Here is a 21444-nt window from a genome sequence, read left to right as displayed (position 1 = left end):
CTCCATTTATCATAGTGGTAAAGAGGACAGAATCTGTCACCAGATTGCTGATTTTGAATCTCAGATGTATTATTTAATAGCTAAGGATTTGGGCAAGCTGATTTACCTTTGCATGCTTCAGTTTCCTTGTCTTTAAAGTGGACGTAACAGTATGACCTACTTCATAGGACTGTTGTGAAGAATAGATGACTTAATATATAAAGCTTTTCCCAGTGCAAAGCAATTGCAGTATAAGTTCAAGCTATTATTATTGTATGAAGGGGCATGGTGGGCTAGGACAGGGATTCCCTTGATTTCCTCTAGGCAAATTGTAAATACACTCTAGAAATGGGCACAGTGTGTGGTGTGTTTGTATGGGTAACTGTCTCAAGCCTTAGTTGTATCTGGGAGGTTTCTCAAATGATACTAGACTCACTTCCTAGACTTCTCCACATACCTTTCTCTTGGCTAGAACCTGGCAGCCTCAGCCTACAGACACACTGCACCCGGGGCAGCAGCACTCTGGACTCATGCAAATATTTGAGTGTATTTCTCATACTTTCATGGGTGTTGTAAATATTGTATCTGGAATGCTGGAGAATGCCAGAGAATGCCAGAGAATGTTGGAGTCTGCATAATCACTGTATTTGGGCCTGAAACCAGGAAGCCATATGCTATTTGGGAAGAGAAGGGTCGGGGAATAAACATACAGAGAATCTGGTCTGCCAGGCTTGCTGCTAATTTCCAGAGTAATTCAGGCATGCCACTTAATATCAAGATCTGTTTTCACATCCATAAGATGTCAAAGTTCAATTTACTTACCTCTTTGGTTATCTGATTGCTAGCCAAGCTCTTGCCTTATTTTGTAAACAAAGCCTTAACTGAGAAGTTGTGTATTTCTTCATTCCTTTTAGTTGCATATTCTCTTACCTGTACATAGCATTAGGATTCTTGGTACCTCAGAATATGGCTCCTAACTTTTAGAAATTCCCTAACTATGTATTCTAAGTGTGAGATGAGGGAAGATACCTCTCCCTTAGACTCCAGACTCCCTTGGATTAAAAATTAGAAGATGTGAATTCAGATTCACTTAAATGCTCCATGATTTGGTCAAATTATTTTATCTCTCAATAGCTTAGTTTTTCATCTGTAAAATGAAAATAACAATGCAACCTTTAGGATGAGGATTAAGATAACAACAAGAATTTTAAAGAAAATGCCTTGTTAATAAAGTCTTTTTTTCTTACTCCTTCCCTTCCTCTCCTGACTCATGGAGCTTCTAGAGAAAGAGCCAATCCTGCAATACTTGGCGGTGATATTGACACAAATGATTTAATTGTTTTTCCCCTTTAGAGGACAAAAGAATTTCATGTTTCTGAAAGGCCAGAAGTTGCTAGTTTTATGTGTAGGTTATGGAGATGTAGCCAGTGACTGGCGGTCACCCACAGAGAACAGTAATGTAAAGACAGTCTGTCTTATATTGAAGGAGAGATGTTTCAGAATACCTTCATTTCCAGATCCAAAAAGGATGGGCTTATAAAGCACAATGTGCTTTAAAAGCCCAGCTGTGAAGTTGGGAGCCTAGATGGCAGGATTCCATGGATTGTTCTTGCTCTGTTAGGATTTGCAACATGAATAGACCTCAGTTGATCCAGGAATAGACTTCCTTTTGCAGCCAGGAAGAGGGGAAGTAGGAGACTTGAGTGTGCCTGGTATAGGAGAGTTTGATCTTAATTTAGGAAATACCTGAGTATTTTTGCCTTGTTTGTACACTGTAGATTCTAATGACATTTTAAATGTGAATATCAAGAAGGAAATTCTCATACAATCAGTGAAAAAGAAAACAACAACAGTAACAAACAGCCTATACCTCAACTTATGAGGCACGCTTCCTGTGAAGTGGTCCCTAAGTGATTCCTAAGAGCACAATTGCTGCATTTATTAAACTTTTTATTTACTGAGCAATGGACAGTAGCATATGGGAGCAATGACAATAGCTGACTGATGAGAAAACAAAGAAATTCCAGTATTCTGCTGTTTTGAAAAAAGTCATTCAGAATTTAGTCATATTGGTTCAGCTGTTGTAACCAAAGACTGATAAGATAATAGAGGTCTTTGTGATGGTTTTGTACTGAAATCCTTTATCTTTATGATGCACTGGGGCCTTTTAGTGTGGAAAGCTTTTAAAACTGCTATTGGATTCAAAACTCAAATTAGCTGCTGGTATGCTGGGACAGGGGTTCCTTTCTCAGGCAGTCACCACAAAGTAACTTTTATCAGGGGACCTTCTGATAGATTGTTAGTCTCTTCAGCTTACTCTGTTTATTTTTTGTTGACTTTTTGCTGCTATGTTTTGTGACATTTAAAAGAAGGCTGTATCCAAAAAGGCCAATGCTAAATGATGGACTGAGCTTGTAAGTGGAGACATCACAGTCCATCAGATGTGTGAGGAGGCTGCAGTGTAAAGATGCAGCAGTTTTCCCAGGTTATCTGTGGGCAGAAAAGAGCAATGCAGCTTTCTTTTATGACTAGCATTGTATTTTGGCTTTCTTCTAAAATGATATCCATTAAAAAAATTAGAACTGACCGGGGAATTGATTCTTAAGAGCTTTTGTTTTCAACTTAATTTATAATCTTTCTGGATTGTTGACTGAGTTCCTTGATTGATGTTGCTTTGGAATTACTGCTAAGTGCTTTAATCTTTCTAGGATTGATGTGAAAAAGTGTCTGTTCATCACAACTCCACTCCAGTGTCAGTGCCACCCCTACCCACTACTCTAAACACAGACATTTGTTAGTTACCCAGGTTTCTTGTAATTTCCTTGTTAAGTCCGATTAAGTTTATTAATGTGTGCATTGATCTAATACAGGAGAATGACTAGGTTTAAGTCTCATTTTAAATTCCCCAGGACATGTTTCTAGAGAATGCCATTTGTTGGCTATTAATTTTATTTGGCTTGGTATTTTAACACCATTGCCCTTCATTTATTTATTTCTTTTTTTTTTTTTTTTAAACAGGATCTCACCCTGTGGCCCAGACTGTAGTGCAGTGATGCAGTCATAGCTCACTGCAGCGTCAGCCTCCTGGCCTCAAGAGATTCTGCCACCTTATCCTCCCAAATTGCTAGGATTGCAATTGTGAGCTACCATGCCTAGCCCATTTTATTAGAGATAAAAAGGATGTGGAGCAATGCACAAAATTTAATTTAGCTGTTCTTGTACTCATTTTCTCTCTTTTCCTCTCTTAACTCTTTTTCTCTTTCTCCATTGCTGTGTCGTTTCTCGATTTTCTCATTAGAAAAACTTAGTTGTTATCACATAGCAGTGACTCCCTTTCAGAGGATACCTATTTAATGAATGACCTGTGTAAGATTTTTATATTGTAAAAGTTCTACGTATGGGAATACTATGGAAGGGGTGAGGTAAATCTCCATTTAGTAAAGTGCTCTGCAAGTTGCCTGCTTAATCCGGATCTGGTCTTCAGTGACTTCCCAATGACCAGTCTTATTTCTAGCACCACTGATTTTGATTACATATATATCATAAGGGCAAAATTAGCAGACTGTGGTGCTAACTTTTGTGAACTGATGTAAAAAAAGGCTTTTAAATAAATTTTAAACTTAATTTTTTATTTCTATTTTTCATGCTACATCAATAAGAGAATTGTCTTATTTATCTTATTTTACCTAAATTCTCATCGTTTTGAGGTTTTGAATCTTCTCTGTGGCTTTGGGCCTGGGGACAGGTAGTAGTAGTTTGTAAAGTTAAAAAAAAATAGTAATTTCACTTATTTTTTTCAAGTTCTTCAGATTGTGACCAAAAAAGGCTAGAGGGCTGATTTTGAAACTGTTATAATGAAAGATGGTATTTGAAAACTTTTGATGGGGGAAATTGCCATCATATTTATATTTTGAAAAGTGTTTCCTTATTTATGCACTATTGACTTCCTATTGAGACTCAAAATTTTAAGTACAACTGGTAAAGAATTCAATGGATCAAATTCAGTAAATCTGAAGTCACTGGAATAAAGGCCCCTAAGAAAAAAAAAATGTGTCAATTTTAAAGGTCTTTCCTAACTGAAGACCATTTTGTGATAGAGCCAAAGGTTAATAAAATCAGTAGTGAATGTAGCAATTTTACAGATAAGCTATTCACAACAAGTGTAGTTACTTGAATAAAAAGCTAATTCAGTTCTAAAATGCCACATGCAGTAGCAGTGAATAGCTGCTTTTAGGTGCTTTCTGGAGGAGGATAAAATACAGAATCACGGCACTCTTCTCTTCCAGCGTCCCTGGCTGCCTGTAAATTGCTGTGAATGGGGCTGTGGGCTGACAGGCTCTATTAAGACAAACTGCCTTTCTCATCGGAGAGATAAAATAAATCAGGTGTTTAGTCAAATTAAAATACTTCAGCTGGAGCAGGCCCTGGGGAGCACTGATCCACCTGACTAATCTGAGAGAAACTCAAGACAGATGTGGTTTGGGTATAAAGACGACCCTATGGAATGAAAAAAAAAAAAAAAAAGAAAGAAAGAAAGAAAGAAAGAAAAGAAAAAGAAAAAAAAAACCCTGCTGCACTGTCTTTGGAGTTGGAGAATAGATATGGTTTATAGTAGAGTGTCAGGCGCACACTGTGTGTGATATTGGATAAAAGCAGGCATGCTGACTTGTAGAGAAGTTGTGTACAGAAGTGCTTTTGCTGGCTCCCTTTTTGTGGTTTATGAAACTACCTCTGTTTTTATGTGGGAGGCAGAAGACTATTTTCTGACAGTGCTTTTTAGAGAATCATTTTAAGATAGCTTGAAGGACGTGAAACAGATGATGTTAGGTAGCTCCTGATGACCTCTGCTGGCCTGGGCAGATCATCAGAAGTTGGTTTACTTTTTTTCCAAGTTGATTTTATCAAACCTCCAAACATGATTTAGGACTTGATTTTTCTCTTCTTTCTTTTTGAGAGATAGTCTCTTCCACCCAGGCTGGAGTGCAGTGGCACAATCATGGCTCACGGCAGTCTTGAACTCCTGAGCTCGAGTAATCCTCCTGCCTCAGTCTCCTGTGTAGCTGGGACTACAGGTGTGTGCTACTATGCTCAGCTTATTTTTACAAAAAATTTTGAAGAGACAGGTTCTTACTATGTTGCCCAAGTAGGTCTCAAACTCTGGGCTTCAAGCAATCCCCCACCTCAGCCTCTCAAAGTGTTGGGATTACAGACATGAGTCTCTGCACCTGGCCAATATACTATTTTCTATATAGAGTTAATGCATAAGAACATTCTAAGGTCTTTTGCCATCTTTAACAAAACTTGACTATATTTTGGTTGCCCCTTTATGTCCCATAATTATCTGTTCTTTCAGCAACTCTGACAGTTGTAGTTCCTTTGCCATGGCACAGTTTCATGTTTAATTTTTTTAAGATAAAAAAACTTGTATTCACAGGTTGGATGGTCAATGTGATTTAGACTTGATGTTATTTTTATTACAGTGGCATAAACACATGCTGTTAATTAAAACAGAAAAATCCAGCATCATAGGTCTTAAATGCTTGGCTTTAACCCATTATAGCCAAAAAAATACAGTGGGTACAGAACAGATAAATGCATCCCCCTCCCACCTCCACGCACACACACAAATTGATCTGCACATTTTGAATATAAGCTATTGTATGGTGTAAATTGTTTTTTCCCTAATTTGAGCCTCAAGGGCTACTTGGCTATATATATGATCCCCAATACAGGGGGAATTTCAGATTCGTCACACGACTATGTTTCACTCCAACTTCATTTTTAATGCCACTATTCAAAATATATACATTAAAAAATCTGAGGATGTTCAAGTTCCTTATGTAAGTTGGCCTGGTATTTGCATATAACCCATGCATATTCTTTCACATACTTCATATCATCTCTAGATTACTTACAACACATAATACAATGTAAATACTGTGTGAATAGTTGTTATATTATATTGTTTTATTTGTATTATTTTTTATTGTGTTGTTATTGTTTTTAAAAATATTTTCAACTTGAGGTTGGCTGAGTGTGTGGTTGGTTGAATCGGCGGATGTGCAACCTATAGATAGTGGGAGTTGACTGTATGTACTCCTCAAGTTTAAGGAAAAAATAGTGACAGCCTTATATGAGTGTTTAAATTCTCATTTTAAAAATACTGCTTTCTGCATTTTCTTCTTAAAGGTGTATCTTTTAAGTCCAAAGAAAAAATTTAGATGCTGCTGACTGTTTACAATTGGATTCAGCTAAATGGTGTTATTCCATAAATTCAGGTATACTTATATGTATCTATTAACCCTGGAAGCACCAATGCATTTATAAATCTTTTGGTTTCACTGTGAACATAAGAGGCTAAGAAGTCATTTACATTTTATCTTTAGCCTCTCTGTGCCTATGCAGAGGAGAAAGGGAATAAGTTGAAGATAGTTGAAAGATTGTTTAAGATGGAAGCAGAGAAACTTTTCCAGTTTTTATTGGGGAATCTAAATACTAGATCCAACTCTTGTATTGGTCCTTGCCCAAGATTTCCTGTGTAAGCTCTTCTTTAGTAACAAAAAATTATAGTACAGTAACTATCACTATATCCAATAAACTTCTCAAGTTATAGCATATAGACAGGTATTACAGTAAAATTACATGTATGTTAGAATATTGCACAAAATATAGATAATAAAATGTATATACATCCCATTTATCTCATATCTTTCCAATCTATTCACCACACTGCAACCAAAATGACCATATCATTCATTTCTTAAAATACTTTAGTGATTAGGAATCATTCTTAGAATAAATATGTAGATCATCACACATGGTCTATAAGGTGTTAATGGTTTGCCCTCTTACTAGCTCTCCAGCCTAATCTAATGCTCTATTCCTGTTTATTTTCCTTGCTCAAGTTTCACTACTTTCAATTTCTGGAACACACCAAACTGCTCCCCACCCCCAATATATATGTATACACACACACACACACACACACGGCCTTTGCCTATAGTGTGTTCTCCTTTGGATAAGCTCCTTGACCACCAACCACCCTCTTGTAACCGTTTCTTCAGTTGTAGTTTCTTTGTCATTGCAATTTAATGTTTTCTGGAAAGCTCCTTCAAACCATGCTCCAACTCTTTGTCTAATTAACTCCTACTTATCCTTCTGTAAATTTGTTGCTTTTTCAGATTACTTTCCCTGAACTTGGGCACCCAAATTTGGTTAAACTCCCACAGAACATTTGTCTTATTTGAAATTCCTATGTAGTTGTAGTTTACATTTACATGTTTGATTACATGACTAAGGTGTCTCTTCAATTTTTTTTTTTTTTTTTGAGATGGAGTCTTACTCTGTCACCCAGACTGGAGTGCAGTGGCGTGGCCTCAGCTCACTGCAACCTCTGCTTCCCAGGTTCAAGCGATTCTCCTGCCTCAGCCTCCCAAGTAGCTGGGACTACAGGTACCCGCCACTATGCCCAGCTAAATTTTGTATTTTTAGTAGAGATGGGGTTTCACCATATTGGTCAGGCTAGTGTTGAACTCCTGACCTCAGGCGATCCACCCGCCTCGGCCTCCCAAAGTGCTAGGATGACAGACATGAGCCACCATGCCCGGCCTGTCTCTTCAAATTTTCAACTACAAACTACCTAAGAATAGGGACTGTGTCTGCTTTTACTTGCCACGCTGTCCTTAGTTCTTGATATAGTACCTAACACATAGTTGCAATTCAGAAAATATTTATTGAATTAAAAATTTATTCAATATGTAAATTTTAAAAATCTCATTCTTGTGTTGTATATTCTCATTCCCGTATATATTAATGAAAACATTAGTAGAACTTTTTGTCCTTTTCAAGAAATCTTATGGATCTTATGATTCTTTTGGGGAATCTACTTTTGTATTTTGGAAGTTCTAGATCAATAAATTCTTCCTTTTACCAAGATGAAATTCCCATGGCTGAAGTAAAAACCCATTTTCTTTTAATAAATTCCAGGATCTAGAAAGAGTAGCTGGCCACTAGCCTTGATACAGTATTTGTTTCCTTATCAGTGGAATACACTTTCTAACAACTTTATTTTTCCTTTAATTTTGATTTTAGGCCATCGTTCAGCTCAGTAAATCTGAGGATATAAGAGATACTGACAGCTCTTTTTTTTTTTTTTTTTTTGGACCCAAGTTGATATTAAGAATCCCAAGATAGTCCTAAATGTGGTAGCTTCTCTGTTGACATCAGTTGTACCTTTCAGAAATCATATACTAACAAGTGCTAGCCTGCATCCTCTGAAGTTTCTCTTTCTCCTTTGGGCTACTTTAAAAATAAGGCCGCTCATAATTAAAATATTTTCTCAGATCGTAATGGTGCTTTCTTAGTAGGAATGAGGGAGTTTCATAAGGAGGTTGGAAGTCTCTCCTGCACACACAAAAATTGGCAATCTTTGTCCCCTTTGACAGCTGGTGGCATTTTTCTGAAAAGCTTTCAAATCATAGATCATTTCTTCATAATGAAATCTGTGTGGCTCAGATACAGTGGGTTGAAATTCTTATCTTATGCTGCGGTAAAATGCTCTAATTTAGATTCACAAAAGGATTCTGTACCCTTTACTTAGGAGAGCTGTGCAATTTGCCCATAAAAAGACTGTTCAGCACCATTAGTGCATACCATAAGTGTTCAGCGACATCATATTCATTAAACAGCATATCCTTATGCATAACCTTTTCAACCTTGAATGTGTTTTTTTCTCTTTGAAAAATGATAAATGACAAAGGGATGATAGAGCCCCCCCAAGCAACACTGTTGCCTTTACAGATGAACTTGGGAATTTTAGCTTGATCCTTTCTCAGGGAAAAAAAAAAAAAAAAAAATCACATTCAATTTTGTCTCACCTGAGGCAGTTTTAATTCTCTCTGTAGAATTTTCTCTGTGGCCAGGAGATTGACTCCTAACTTCTAAACTTCAGTGACAGATGTTTATACAATAGAAAATTTTGTGAGGGCAAGGATCAGAAACTTCCTCAAGTAACTTTTATTAAGCATGTACTATGTCTTAGATACTGTTAGTCACTAAGCTTAGAGGTGATTATAGAATATTATAATCTATAGTTTCTGATCTTTTGTGTTAAATACCATGGATTTCCTAGCTTGATCAGATAGACTGGGGGCAAAAAGGAGAGAATGGGGATAAGTCTGCTTTTTTTTTTTTTTTTAGAGCAAGAGGGGAGAGTGAATGAGAATTTTACTAGGGACAAAACTTTTTTCTTGGCAGGAACAGTGAGGAACCCCAGCATTCATTCCACTGCTATAATTACTCTCTGGTGTTCCTGCACCCTCAGTGGCCTCCAGTCATTGCCGCAGATCTTTAAATGTCTTAGGATAGTCCCTTTCTAAATTCTGCCCTCCTTTCCCTTATTCGTCCAGGTATTTTTCAAGCTTGTGAGATCTCTTCTTGCTTCCATCTTAGGTACACCTGAGAGCCTGGCAGAAAAAGAACGGCAGCTCTCCACCATGATTACCCAGCTGATCAGTTTACGGGAGCAGCTTCTGGCAGCGCATGATGAACAAAAAAAACTGGCAGCCTCACAAATTGAGAAACAACGGCAGCAAATGGACCTTGCTCGCCAGCAGCAAGAACAGGTGAGCCCTGCAAAAGGCGCTGACGCACTGGAGATGTGGAATGTGCCAGGCTCAGAGAGTAATCATCACATTGATTGGCTTATTTGTTGTAAGCTTTCCTAAAAAATAAAAATAAAAAATAAGAAAAGATGGAAAAAAAAAAAAGCCTTCTGGAAATCTAGGGTCTTCAAGAATATTGAGGGAATATATGTACAAAAAAAGTCATCATAGCAACTGGGCATAACTAAAATGATACATTGTTTCAGGTTTGGATTTGACTAATGACTTGGGGATGCTTATTCATACAGACATCACATATAATCCCTCTGTAGCTTCACTATGAGTAAGTGACTTTTCTCTGGGCCTTATTTTCCTTATCCAGAAAAAGGGGGTTCTGTTCCAGAAATCTTTGGGAATCTTTTAGTTCATTGGTCCAATGATTTTCTACAGGTTTAAAGTCCAAAGAGGTGACCATACATTTCAGATTTCCCCAGATAGCCCTGGTATAGTGCCTGTTTTCTAGAGTAAAAATACCCTGCCTCCTTTAACTTGTGAAAGTTTTCTTGGTTTGGATGATACATCACATGGTCACTATCTATAGCATAGGTAAGTCATTGAATACAAATTAGTACATGGTTCCTAAAAGTATTTGACTTGATTGACTTAGAAGTGAGAATGAAGAAAAAAAAAAGTGAAGTTTAAATGTATATCTTTTAAAAATAAATCACTTTCCCAAATGTTTTTTCTTGTCTCTTAAGAGTACATTAATCTAACAATGATCCTATAGAGTAGTCCCTGATGCTTTAGATCAGACAGATCCAAATTAATGTGCAGTTTTTAGGAATCTGACATTATTACTGGAATTATCTTTTCAGTTAAATGTATTTTATAGGAGTATATGAGCAATATATGCTCTGTTGATTTTAATGAGTTGTGATGTCTGGTATTTTATATGCTTGAATATTTGCCCACATGTAGGAATATGGACTCAGCCCCTAATGGAAAATAACATAAAGGAACACTGTAAAAAATCAGAAGTTAGAATGTCATTTAGCCATCCAGAGATGACACAGTAATTAACTATTGACACTTGTGAATAAGCTAGCACAAATTAATCTTGACACATTTGCAGACGAGTGATATCTTACAGTGAACACTTTGTAATTATATTTCAAAATGAAAATTAAATGACACTTAAAACTAGGTTGTCATGCTCAATGAAGCGAGCATGTAGCTCAACCGATTGGCAAATAAAATTCAGAATTTGAGCCACATGGTGCTTATGTACCATACTTCACTGTGTCAAACCCATACGTCTAGAGTGGATGATAGTAATTGCACTATGGTGTTTTGGATGCATTTCTATGCAGCACTTTATCATTTAGGAGGGACCATCAATATTAGATGCCTAGTGGCATTTCACTGGTTTGCTAAGAGGAAATAAATATTCAGAGGATCCAGCATCTATACCTAGAGCTGCAGAGTGAGTTGTACATTTCTGATTTGAATATCCACAAGCAGAGTGGGCCATCCCAACCTGATTAAATACGATTTCCATTTTAAGCATAAAGCTCTGGCAAGGAGTAGTCTCATTTCTCACACTGTAGTCTACATTAGGGGCGGCTTTATCATGGCTTCCAGTAGGAACCAGTTGTCATCGAAGTCATAAAGCAACATTTAGAAGCAGACTGCTACATTGCCATCTTGTGCTGAATGAGATATAATTTGGGCACTACCCCCTGCATAGGCTAGAACATCAAAAAGGCTTGGGAAGTATATAGCTTGGAACTGATTTACACTCATTTTCACTCCCAAAATAACCCATTCTAGAATACTGACTTTTGGAAGTAGGAAGAAATAGGAAGAAAAGACACTCTTGACAAAAAGGCAGTACTAAACAAAGTCCTTCTGAGTGCTCTCTGGCTGCTTTTCTCTCTGGCTTCCTAGGTTGGCAGTGAGTGTGTTCTCACTAAGGATCACTCTCTGGACTTCAAGCTGTAGCAGCTCAGCTTTTGAGTGAATAGTGGCCTGATGCCTGACTCATACTTCATAGTAAACACCATTATCTTAAGGAAGCTGTTTGACTTCCTGAGGGCCAGAGACAGTCATCAGTAGGGCTTGCCTTAAATGGTTAACATTTCTTTTTATAGACCAGGTAATGTGTTTAGATGTTCAATTTGATTGTTGGATGAAACAAGGAAATATAAAATTTGTATATGGATCCTGTACTGTAAAATAAACACATTGTCCTCAAAAGGATAAATGGATAAATGTTAAATTACAGCTTAATTTGTTTTTAAAAATATTTTGTACATCACAGACAGCATCACCAAAAAAAGCTAAAGATTTTTTCCTTTTTGCTGTGTTCTTTGGCACTCCTTTAAAAATATTTGTAAATGTATCAGTTCTGAAAAATCTTTGTATCAGGAAAGGTTTTGCCGACACAGACCATATTAAACAGTAACAGAAAGATTTTTCGTGTCTTTGCTTACAGATTTTACTTTTTACATTCAAATTAAGCCATTTAGAAAAATGTAGCCAGAGATTTTCTATCTCTATTCTACAAGGATTCGATTTCTAAAATCCCATGATTTCCAGCTGACCAGTGCAGATATAGGTGAATAGCTCACAAATGTAATTAAAGGGGTAGTTTTCCTACAGATAAAGGGGAGAGATGGCACTTGTTTAAAAATTTTTCCTTTCATCCATCTTTCTGATTTGGCCTCTTTCATTTTATAGGAACTCTTTCACATAGAGGTGCAGTAAAACATTGTTGTAATGCCAGGAGAAATACCCGAGGTAATGGCAGAGGTGTAAGCATTTCATTTTAACTTAATGAAACTTTATTTCTGATAGATTGCGAGACAACAGCAGCAACTTCTGCAACAGCAGCACAAAATTAATCTCCTGCAGCAACAGATCCAGGTCAGTGTATTTTATTACTCTCGTCTGATTATACTTAGATACTTTCCTCCTTGAAAGTGGAATTTAAAACTCTGCAGATGTACCCGTCTTGTAAACAGCACCAACAGGACTGTTTTCGAGGATGTTGTACACAATTCTGTAAGTGAATGTAAGAAATATGGACTAGGTGGTGGCCTAAGCATTCTCCTCTGATGTGATATGTAAGCAAAATAACCCTTATCTGTTTTCTTTTTGCCATTTGTCTAACACTACCTAGTGGGAACCTCATGGTTTCCCAGGTAGCGTACAGATGGTATTTTTACCTCCACTGACCACTTTCTGTTTTGTATTTTACCATGTAATAGTACTGTAGAGAGAAGCTTACCTTTAATTTACTTGTTAGGACTAATTGGATCAATTATGAGAAAAATCTGGAAAAAGGCTGTTAATAATTTGTTCCTTAACAAATATTAACTGTATTCCTTCTAGATGCCCTTAGAGAGAGATTAATGAGTGATAGTTTGTCTTCAAGGAGCTTACAGTCTAAAAAGGAAGAAAAACTTGTTCCTGAATAATTACAACACAATGTAGAAAATCCCTTTTTCTTATGGCAATGTAAAAATATATAGATCATAATTATAATGGTCTGGGGAGGAAAGGTGATGGTCTGATTTCTGTCATTCTTTTAGATACTTGATGGTTAACTCAACAAACAGCTATTTGAGATAGGCAAGGAAAACGGTCTCCATTTCCAAATAGGAATATAGGTGTGTGACTTCTAGAAAGCCCTAAAATAAGGAATTGGCTGTCTAGTGATTAATCCTCAGAAACACTGATCACAGTTATCCCTATCCTACTATAAACTCTTGTTTCCCTTCGTTATTGGAGGAACTGCTGGGATCTATGATTCAAACTAACTGGGCCAGAGTATTCTGAATTATATTATTACTTTTCTCGAGGTTAATATCATGCTCTCCTGTATTTCTTTTAAAATATCAGTAGCATGAAGTCATAGTTTACTGCAATATTCTACCTCATTGACGAATAACAATGATTTTACCTTTGATCCTTGCTTCATTTGGTTAATCACACTTAGTGTTCCAGGTAGTTACTACACTTAAAGTACTAATTTGATATCTGAAGCAGTTCCTTTACCTAATTGGCATTTTGTCCAGTTATTTTCAGTAGGAGGTCTTAGCCAACTTTTTTGTTGGTTTTTGTCCTATTCAATATTCCATATGCAAGTATACATGTTGCAAAATAAAAAAGTCCAGATATAGATGAGTTGGAATGTCTTTGGCATTCTTGACAGTCAACCTTTACAATTAAATCTTGGAATAATTTCTCATTCTGATATCCCTTTTATGACTCATGCTGAGATCCTTAATTAAATAACTGTCCAGGTGTTCCCTTGTTCTGCCCTTATTAGAATTTTCAGTGTAGCTCCTACTGCTCAGGTCAAGATTTTTAGCCTGTAGTTTCCTACATTTTTCTGTAGATCCCTCTGTAAGAACTCAGTAGGTGTTAAACAATATGATTGTTTAGGTCTCTCTGTTTCTCCTGTTTGTAAAGCAGGAATGGAGAAAATTCTCTGAGGTGTTCCTATATCAGTTAATTATTGTTTTTACTACTGCTTTATAACTTACTTGTTTATTCTTTTCTAATATATTTTACTTCTTAGTCCAGTGCTGTTGATAGTGACTGGTTGTCTTCACTGATGTTTTCCTGTGGCACTGAGAACTTCAGGTGAATAGGAACCAAATCAGTTCAGAATATTTTTATGAAATATTTTTAGTATATATTGTCTATATATGATTGTATAGTTATAAACTGACTACATATTTTTCAGAAAACTGTAGAACATGATCTTAAATATACCCAGCCAATCAAACACTCAAGTTTCCACCAATTTTACATAAGTAACTTTTCTAAGTTTCTTTTCTTTTCTTTTTTTTTTTAATTTATTTATTATTATTATTATATACTTTTAAGCTAGGTATACATGTGTATAACGTAAGTAAGTACATACATATGTATTTAGCTATGTTAAAAGCCAAAACCACCCAACCATACATTTACACTGTGTATAACTCCCAATGCAATCCCTCCCTCCCTCTCCCAAGGATAGGCCTCTGTGTGTGATGTCTCTTCCGAGTCCAAGGATTCATTTCTTGTTCAGCTCCCACCTATGAGTTGGCACATGCAGGTTTGCCTGCCTTGATAGTTTACACTGATGGTTTCAGTCAACCCATGTCCCTACAAAGGACACAAACTCATCCTTTTATGGCTGTCAAAGGTATTCCATGGTGTATAGTGTCACATTTCTTGAATCAAATCACCTACTGATGGATTTGGGTTGGATCTGCCCTTGCTACAACAGCAACAAACATGAAAATGCCTCCCAGTAGCATAATTTATAATCCTTTGAGTATATACCCAGTAATGACAACATGGTACATCTAGTTCTAGATCCTTGAGGAATCACTGTTTTCCAAGCAATGGTTAAACTATTTACAATCCCACCAACAGTGTAAAAGTGTTCATTTCTCCACATCCTCTCCAGCACACCTGTTGTTTCCTGACTTTTTTAAATGATCCACCCATTCTAAGGTGTGAGATGGTATCTCATTGTGGTTTTGATTTGTACTCTTGATGGCCAGTGATGACATACTTTTTTCATGTCTGCTGTACAACGTCTTTCTTTGAGAAATGTCTGTTCATATCCTTTGCCCACTTTTACGGGTTGTTTTGTTTCTTTCTTTGTAATTTATTCGAGCCTTGTAGGTTCTCTGATATTAGGCCTCAATGATGAGTAGATTTCAATAAAAACCTCCCATTCTAGGGTTGCCTGTTCACTCTGATGGTAGTTTCCTTTTGCTGTAGAAGCTCTTTAGTTTAATGAGATCCCACGGGTCACTCTGGCTTTGCCATTGCTTTTTGTGTTTCTTAGGACATGAAGTCTCTTTTGCCCATGCCTATATGTCCTGAATGGTAATCCACCTAGGTTTTCTCTGGTTTAGGAGTATTAGGTCTAACATTTAAGTCTCTAATCCATCAAGGGGAAAGGATCCGCTTCAGCTTTCTACTTATGGCTAGCCAATTTTCCCAGCACCATTTACAAATAGGGAATCCTTTCCTATTTCTGTGCTCTCCTAGGGTTTGTCGCAAAGATCAGATGGCTGTAGATGTGTGGTGCATTATTTCTGAGGACTCAGTTCTGTTCCATTGGTCTATATCTCTGTTTTGAGGCCCAAAACATGCTGTTTTGCTACTGTAGCCTTGTAGTATGCTCAGTCATGGATGCCTCCAGCTTTGTTCTTTTAATTGTGACGTCTCGGAGATGCGGGCTCTTTTTGGTTCCATGAACTTTAAAGCACAGTTTTTCCAAATCTGCAAGAAGAAACCATTGGTGTAGCTTGATGGGGATGGCACTTGAATCTACAAATGTTCTAAAGGCCATTTCACCATACGACCTTCCATCCCATGAGCATGGTATGTTTCCACGATGGTAGGTCCCTTTACCACTGAGCAGTAAGTCAGGAAGTCTCCTTGAGAAAATCCCTTTGGCACCCTGTAAGCTGGATTCTAGGCATTTGATTCTCTTTGAAGCAATTGTGAATGGAAGTTCATTCCTGATTTGGCTCTCTGTTTGTCTGTTAGTGGTGTATAAGAATGCTTGTGATTTTTGCACATTAATTTTGTATCCTGAGACTTTGCTGAAGTTTCTTATCAGCTTAAGGAGATTTTGGGCTGAGACAATGGGGTTTTCTAAATATACAATCATGTCATCTGCAAAGAGGGACAATTTGATTTCTTCTTTTCCTAACTGAATACCCTTTTCAAGTTTTCTAATAGAAGTTTGATTGCTTTTAAAATTTGTGGATATTTCTTGTTTAATTTTTTTAATTTCAGCTAATCAGCACTTGAACTTAGCAGTATAAATTGTAAAATAAAGATAGTCAATGTCAGAGTCACATTCACTTTAGAAATATAAGATTCTTTGTAATAAGAATTCAAATTTTTTAAAAAATAAGAGAAAGCAATAAGACCTGTATTTATAGTTCACTCTATCCAGAGCTATTGCTTCATGGCATATCTTGTCAGTATTTACCTTCTACATATGAGACCATTCAAAGCATTTTTCAAATGGTGAAAAAGACATACTCCTTACACAAAATGTATTCATCTCTGAAACTTACAAAATGGGTATTTGACATTCAGACTTTCTTTTTTTTTTTTTTTTGGAAGGAGAATGGGTTAACTATATTTTCAAATATGGCTTTTGAAATTTGATCAAATTTAGGAGAGAGATTATTGTTGGACTAATTTTAAATGCTTTTTTAGCAAAATATGAGACTGAAGGGATGCTTTAAACATTTTTTTCTATCAAAAAAAGAAACACTTTCCCATTTGAACCCGAAACAGAACAAAGGATAAAACAATATTATTAAAGATGAATTAAGGATTATTAAAGATATTAAAAATAAAACCTAACTTCTTGTTCAAAAGCAAATGATGAATACAGAGACAATTTGAGCAAGTTTGACACTTTTTTTCTTTTTATATCTTGAGTCCTAGAACCTATTAGCTTACATGATCAGCAAGATTAAATCATGGCAATTGGCTATGGTTCATGAGTATGAGGTGGTTGCATTCAATATCATTCCTCTTGTTCAGAATGCTGACTTCTGAAATAGTACTGTTCCTCCCCCCCCCCCCCACAAACACACAATTTGCAAGCTTTAATAGAAGCAAAGGGAAGAGGGCCTAACCTCTTGTAACAACCCACACAGACACATCTGGGTCTATTATAATGGAAACAAATGAAAACCTGAATGGTTTCCACAAATTGAAAAATAGGAATTTTCATTAGAAATAGGAAAAGGCATGATTAAGATAGTATTGTAAAAGTTCCCATGTTTATTTTATTTGCAATTATTCAGGACTTATATATGCAGTTAAGAACAATTTTATTTATATTTGTTCCTTGAATATATTTTTTAACATTGTTTTGCCTTTGTAAATTCTAACTTTTAAATAGATTCTTCTAAAGCCATGTAAGCCATGTTGAAAAAGTGTGGTGAATGATTTTGTGAACTGTTTTTACAGTTTTGATGAGTCCATTTTTATAGTTTAATAAATCAGGATAATAATTATAAATGACTATTAAAATATCACTTTAATATTAGGTCTTTTCAGAGAATATTTGCTTTGTAAATTCAGATCCCTCTGTGCTTTGGGGAAAATGATGATTTCTCTCATTTTTTACATGTTAAGTAATTCTCCTGATATGGAGCCCAGAAAAAAAAATAGGTATTTTTGATATTTCCAGGACAGAAATAGCATATTTTTTCCAAGTCTATGGAAAGCAAAACTAATAGGTCATGGAATATGGATCTTTGGAGTTGGGAATGCTGATTTATAGGCTGTAATTTCAAAGGAAAGATAACTGCTTCAGTAATTTCATCCTCCCTCTCCCACTCATTGAACTGTAGTATCTTAGCTAATATTTTGAAGCATTTTACTTCTGAGTTATGCTAACTGGTAAACAGAATTCACTTTTAATTAATTTGACAGTTGTAAACAGATCAAAGTGTGTTTACAGTATTTTAATCAATGACTAAATATAAGACAATTCTAGGGAAAACAGAAAATATTTTATAAATCCTCATTTCTTTATTTTTTTCATATATTTATTCATCTAACCTCATTTGACCATGCCATGGTTTTGAATCTGGAGAAGATATTTTTTTATGGATCCAATATACCACATTCTTTGGTTTCTACAGCACATCAATTGGAACACGTTTAACGATGGAGTTTTGTAGCTAAAACTTTGCAAAAGAATTCAGTTCATTAAAATACCTTTGTGAGAAACTTCCTTTTCCAGGGATGAACAGTATTATCCAATTATTCATGTCTCTTCAGACTCCAGTTTTAGAGTTATTCAAGTGACTTGTATTGTGAGCTATATAGGCAATGTCCTCTACTCACATAGCTAACTAAACAACGATCTCTTAAGAATGAACTGGCTGGGTGGGGTTTTATTTAGGCATTTGGCTTTCTGGGCAAGGGCCAATGATTTAGTCAATTCATACACATATGTCTTTTTTGGGTATAATTGTGAGACTTGAAATTTTTAGTTTGTGTTTTCTTTATGATTAATGTTCAATATTCATTGCCTTCCCCTCATCATTTAACATATGCAAACTTTATTTGTAGAAGGACTGAACTAAATGTCATTGCTGCATCTTTGCAAACATTGTTTGTCTTATCTGAAAACTTTTTATTTTAAATGTTGAAATACATATTGTTTATTTTATTTTACCCAAACCAAGTGTTCATTGCTTCACTGAAGTTCTACTCTGTTCTTAAGCCTATATGATTATCTTTCATATACAGTGTTTTTAATTTTGATTATAATATATTCCTGTGTGCTATTTATATATTTTTTGTGTCTGTATGTTTGCCGCGTGGTAGAGCATCATTAGATGTGTGTTATCCTTTTTTCCTTTTTGGTAACCAGAAAGATGCTAATATTATAAGCAAGGAAGTGATTGTCCTTAAGCAATTAAACAGAATAACTTGAGATGTCCTCTCACCTTTTAAGGAGATAGACCTTGCCTTTTGTTTCCTTCAATATGATTAACTACAGGCATTTCAGGTATCTGCTGAGCAGAATAAAGGACTACCTTTTTATGTGAAGTAGTTGTGTAAAGATCAGAAATAATTGCTTTGTACATTAGCCTTCATGGCCTGCTTGACCTAGTTAATTAATTTTTTGCTAGCATAATAATAATAGATATATATTTGAAGATATGCTTCATCGTTAAGTATCTAATTGACCTCTAATTTTAAGAGCTGCACCTTCCATTTATTGTCTTTTGGAGATGGCTGGAGCAGCCAGCAGGAAAACCGAGGACAGTCTGAAGCTGACTTCAATCCCACATAGTCCCTCTGTCTTAGGTTGTATTTCTTTGTTATTTGTATTGAACATTGATGAACAAAAAGCAATTACAGTGCTCCTGTTTTGGCTCTAGCAAAGTGTCAGTTTTTGTATGTTATTGATCAGGTAATGGATCTCCTTCCAACATTCTCTGAAAAGGACTAAATAAACCTATTGAAAGTAATTTGATACTTCTATCAGCACTGTATGTGCATCTGATACTCCCTTGCAAAGAAATGAGGGGTATAAACACAGCTTAGAAGTCTAGGATTAGCCCCTAGCTTCAGCAAGCCCTTAAAATATGTTGTAATTCTATCTTCAATCATGAATTAGCCAGGAAAAACAGACCCTTTTTCCTCTCCCTATGTCTCTGCTGTATGCTGTTTTTAATTGCCCACAGGCAGGCTGTTGTGATCTTTGGATGTTTAAAACCAAGATAAAAATGCAAATCTAATTATTTCTTTTATGTAATCTAATTAGCTTTAAAAGTAATGATAGATGCTCTATAGTCTGCTTGAAACATTTTAATAATAAAGTTTCTGGGTTATAAAGAATAGGTAAAGCTGCTATAATTATGACTAGCAAGGGCTGTAACAGCAAAAATTACAAATTCTTGTTGTGAACTAAAACTACACTTTAGTTTTTCCACATTAGTCATGCTGGATTGTTTGTTATAGTTGGAATGCACCTAAAAATAAGAGAACTGACCAGATTCCAAGAACTACTCTATGCAATTAGCTAGTTTACCTGCTTTACCAAATGTGGCCTTATGGCAAAGATCTCATTCAGCAGACCAAAACCTGAAGGTGAATCTCAAAGCTTTTTCTGCACTATCCTTCAGTAACTTCAGTCTCTACACAACCCGCCCTTCTCTATCTGTGCTTATGTCTCAGACTGCACTGTACTCCCCAGTTCTCTCCCAAACCAGTGATACTAAAAATTCAGGGAATCCAAAGTCTCTGCTTCTTTCTGGAATTAAAGTGGGAGAGTGCCTTACCTCTTCAGAGGCAGAGGGAGGTGCAGCAGAGTGGGGTAGATGTTCCAGGTGAGGCCAGCGAGTGACATTACATAATACTGAATCAGTCTCCCAGGGAAAATGTCTCTCTTCTATTTTTTTTTTTCCTTGATCCTTCTCATTACATTGAGGGCTCAGTTTAATGTTAGTCTTTAATACTCTTCTAGTATGTACTAAAATCTGAGAGAGAGAGAGATTTAAATAAATTTAATGTTTTTCTTTACAGGGTTATCTGGTTATCTTCTGTTTATGGCAAGTTATTTTAATTTTCTATCTGAAGTAAAATATGAAGTTTCCTTTTGAAATAAGTGTATTTACACGAAAAGAAAAAGTCAAATTAAAACCCTAAGCAAATAGTAATTAGGTACTTGGATATGGCAAAATTATGAAGATAGTTCTCTAATGATGGAATTTTGGGAAACCCTTGAAAGAGTACTACAGCAAGAGTTGTATTAAACATTCCCCCTTTACCCTGCCACCACTTTCACAGAATGTTAAACTCGAAAACATCATCTGGAAGTCCTCATGATTCTCATTCACTGGATAGAGGGAGGATAGGTAACTATCCATGTGGAAGACAATATAGTAAGTTTATCATAAGCCATACTTTAACCCTGAAATTATGTTTCTCCACCTTTTTGGGAATTAAAATGTCCTTTCTATGAAGTATTGGTGATAATAGGTGGTATGTGCTTTCTTTGTTTTTCAATAGTTTTATTTGGTAAAATAAAAAGTTTCCAACTATATGTAAGTCTCCACTTTGGCTTGTCTTTGAAATTTTGCTGATCTATGATATGTAAAAACTTTGGGTATGCTTAATTTAGTCCAAAGCCTTTAGTTTATATGAGGAAACTGAGGTATGGACTAGAGGCTTGTCCAAGCTTAAAAAGCAAATATTGTCAGAACTACAAGGGGAACCCAAGTTTCTTGATGCCTGATGGAGCACTGTTTCCAGTATTTCAGATCCTTTCTCCATTTGCCCTTTTTGTGACTTAAAT

The 21444-nt window shown here is 36.0% G+C and overlaps 1 protein-coding gene across 33 annotated transcripts in view; it reads left to right on the top strand.

Annotated features, from left to right (window-relative positions):
- SOX6 (SRY-box transcription factor 6) overlaps positions 1–21444 on the top strand; it is a 766932-nt gene that overhangs the window by 541446 nt on the left and 204042 nt on the right. For all 33 annotated transcript variants that reach the window (XM_021926855.2, XM_021926880.2, XM_021926881.2 and 30 more), the window contains 2 exons: positions 9430–9602; positions 12438–12506. In XM_021926855.2, the coding sequence (XP_021782547.1) occupies positions 9430–9602; positions 12438–12506 (242 nt within the window). The remainder of the gene's footprint in view (positions 1–9429; positions 9603–12437; positions 12507–21444) is intronic.

Source organism: Papio anubis, chromosome 12 (genome assembly GCF_008728515.1).
Source record: "Papio anubis isolate 15944 chromosome 12, Panubis1.0, whole genome shotgun sequence".
In the NCBI taxonomy this organism is placed as follows: domain Eukaryota; kingdom Metazoa; phylum Chordata; class Mammalia; order Primates; family Cercopithecidae; genus Papio; species Papio anubis.
The sequence above is the reverse complement of the archived record's forward strand: the minus strand, read 5'-3'. Positions and strand labels throughout refer to the sequence as shown.